This window comes from Lycium ferocissimum, chromosome 11 (assembly GCF_029784015.1).
Source record: "Lycium ferocissimum isolate CSIRO_LF1 chromosome 11, AGI_CSIRO_Lferr_CH_V1, whole genome shotgun sequence".
Lineage (NCBI taxonomy): Eukaryota > Viridiplantae > Streptophyta > Magnoliopsida > Solanales > Solanaceae > Lycium > Lycium ferocissimum.
In genome coordinates, this window is record NC_081352.1 from 64,520,643 (window position 1) to 64,522,325 (window position 1,683).

The 1,683-nt window shown below is 44.7% G+C and overlaps 1 protein-coding gene across 1 annotated transcript; it reads right to left on the reverse strand.

Moving 5' to 3' along the window:
* Positions 1-608: 608 nt before the first annotated feature.
* On the reverse strand, positions 609-1,406 carry LOC132038572 (uncharacterized). The gene has a single exon (XM_059429224.1). It carries the CDS (start codon positions 1,404-1,406, stop codon positions 609-611), a length of 798 nt encoding a protein of 265 aa, XP_059285207.1.
* Positions 1,407-1,683: the final 277 nt, after the last annotated feature.

Consider the following 1,683-nt stretch of genomic DNA (forward strand, 5'->3'; position numbering starts at 1 on the left):
ATTTTTGAGATCTTCTCAAAAATTCTGCCGCAGTTTCAGGTCTTGGTTTGATTATCCTTTGTACTGTCTCGTTATCCTTCCCTCAAAAGTTCTGCCCCAGTGCACGCTCTGGGCTCATCATCTCCTTTGTTGATTGCTTCTGATTGGAATTTTTGAGGTTTCCTAAAAAATTCTACCCCAGTGTAGGGTTGGCTGAGTCTTGCGCTAATCCTCATATTTTAACTTGTCGTCGATTTCCCCCGACTTCATGTCTCTGAGGTTTCCTAAGGGTTTTTTGGGTTTTTTCTTTTATGACGACCGAGCTCGAAAGCGCCTACATATCCCGTCCCGGCAAGAATTCAGGTCGAATGTAGTTCGGAATAAAGTAATTGAGTTTTGGTTTTTACTAATAATTGCGATCGGGTCTGACGTGGACTGCCTACGTATCTCACTTTGGGGAAGTCAGGTCATTGCGTAGTTCATTGCATAGATGATTGTTTTTCCCTATTCTATTACCAAAGTACGATTACAGGGAATGCTAACGTGATTACAAGCAAATGGAGTCCTAAATGTAGTATCTCTTGAGTGTGCCAGCATTGATAGCTTTGGGCCATTCTTGTCCGTCCATCTCAGCTAGGAACATGGCTCCTCCCTAGAGTACTTTCTTGACCATGTATGGTCCTTGCCAGTTCAGCACAAATTTTCCTTTGTATTCTTCTTGGTGAGGGAAGACTCGCTTGAGTAAGATTTGCCCAATTTGGAAAAGTTGGGCTCTGACACGTTTGTTGAAAGCTCGGGACATTCTCATTATCTATGGTATGCACGTAGGAACAACTCGCCACCATTCTTTTCTCGTCGATCATGGCCAGTTGCTCATAGCGGTTTCTGACCCATTTTGTATCGTTCAGCTCGGCTTCTTGGATGATCCTTAATGATGGGATTTCCACTTCCGCGAGTATGACCGCTTCTGTGGCCGTAGACAAGGAGATACGGAGTTGCCCGGTAGACGTTCGGGTGGTCGTTCTATACCCCGACAAATCATACGACAACTGCTTGTGCCAATTCTTGTAGTTGTCGATCATCTTTCGCAAGATCCTCTTGAGATTCTTGTTGGCAGCTTCTACAGCACCGTTCATCTGTGGTCGGTAAGCAGCAGAGTTCCTGTGAGTTATCTTGAATTGCTCACAGATGTCTTTCATTAGATGGCTATTTAAATTGGCTCTATTGTCCGTGATGATGGACTCGGGAATACCGAAGCGGCATATGAGATTGTTCTTAACGAAATCAGCCACGACTTTCTTGGTTACCAACTTGTGGGAAGTTGCTTCCACCCATTTGGTGAAGTAATTGATGGCAACCAAGATGAAGCGATATCCATTGGAAGCTGATGGCTCAATGGGCCCGATAACATCCATTCCCCATGCCATGAATATCTAGGGTGAGCTCATTACATGTAATTCTGTCGAAGGGACCTTGATCAAGTCTCCGTGGATCTGGCATTTTTGCACAAATTTGAAGGAATCGTGTTCCATGGTCATCCAGTAGTACCCTGTCCTCAAAATCTTTTTGGCCAGGATGAAACCATTTATAAGGGGCCTGCATGCCCCCGCATGTACTTCCTTTAGCAGTCTTGTGGCCTCTTCGGCATCCACACACCTGAGTAAACCGAGGTCGGGTGTTCTTTTTTTATAGCACTTCTTTATT

Excerpts from the sequence above, each read along its gene's own strand:
- LOC132038572 (XM_059429224.1), bottom strand. The coding sequence starts at position 1,406 with ATGGCATGGGGAATGGATGTTATCGGGCCCATTGAGCCATCAGCTTCC.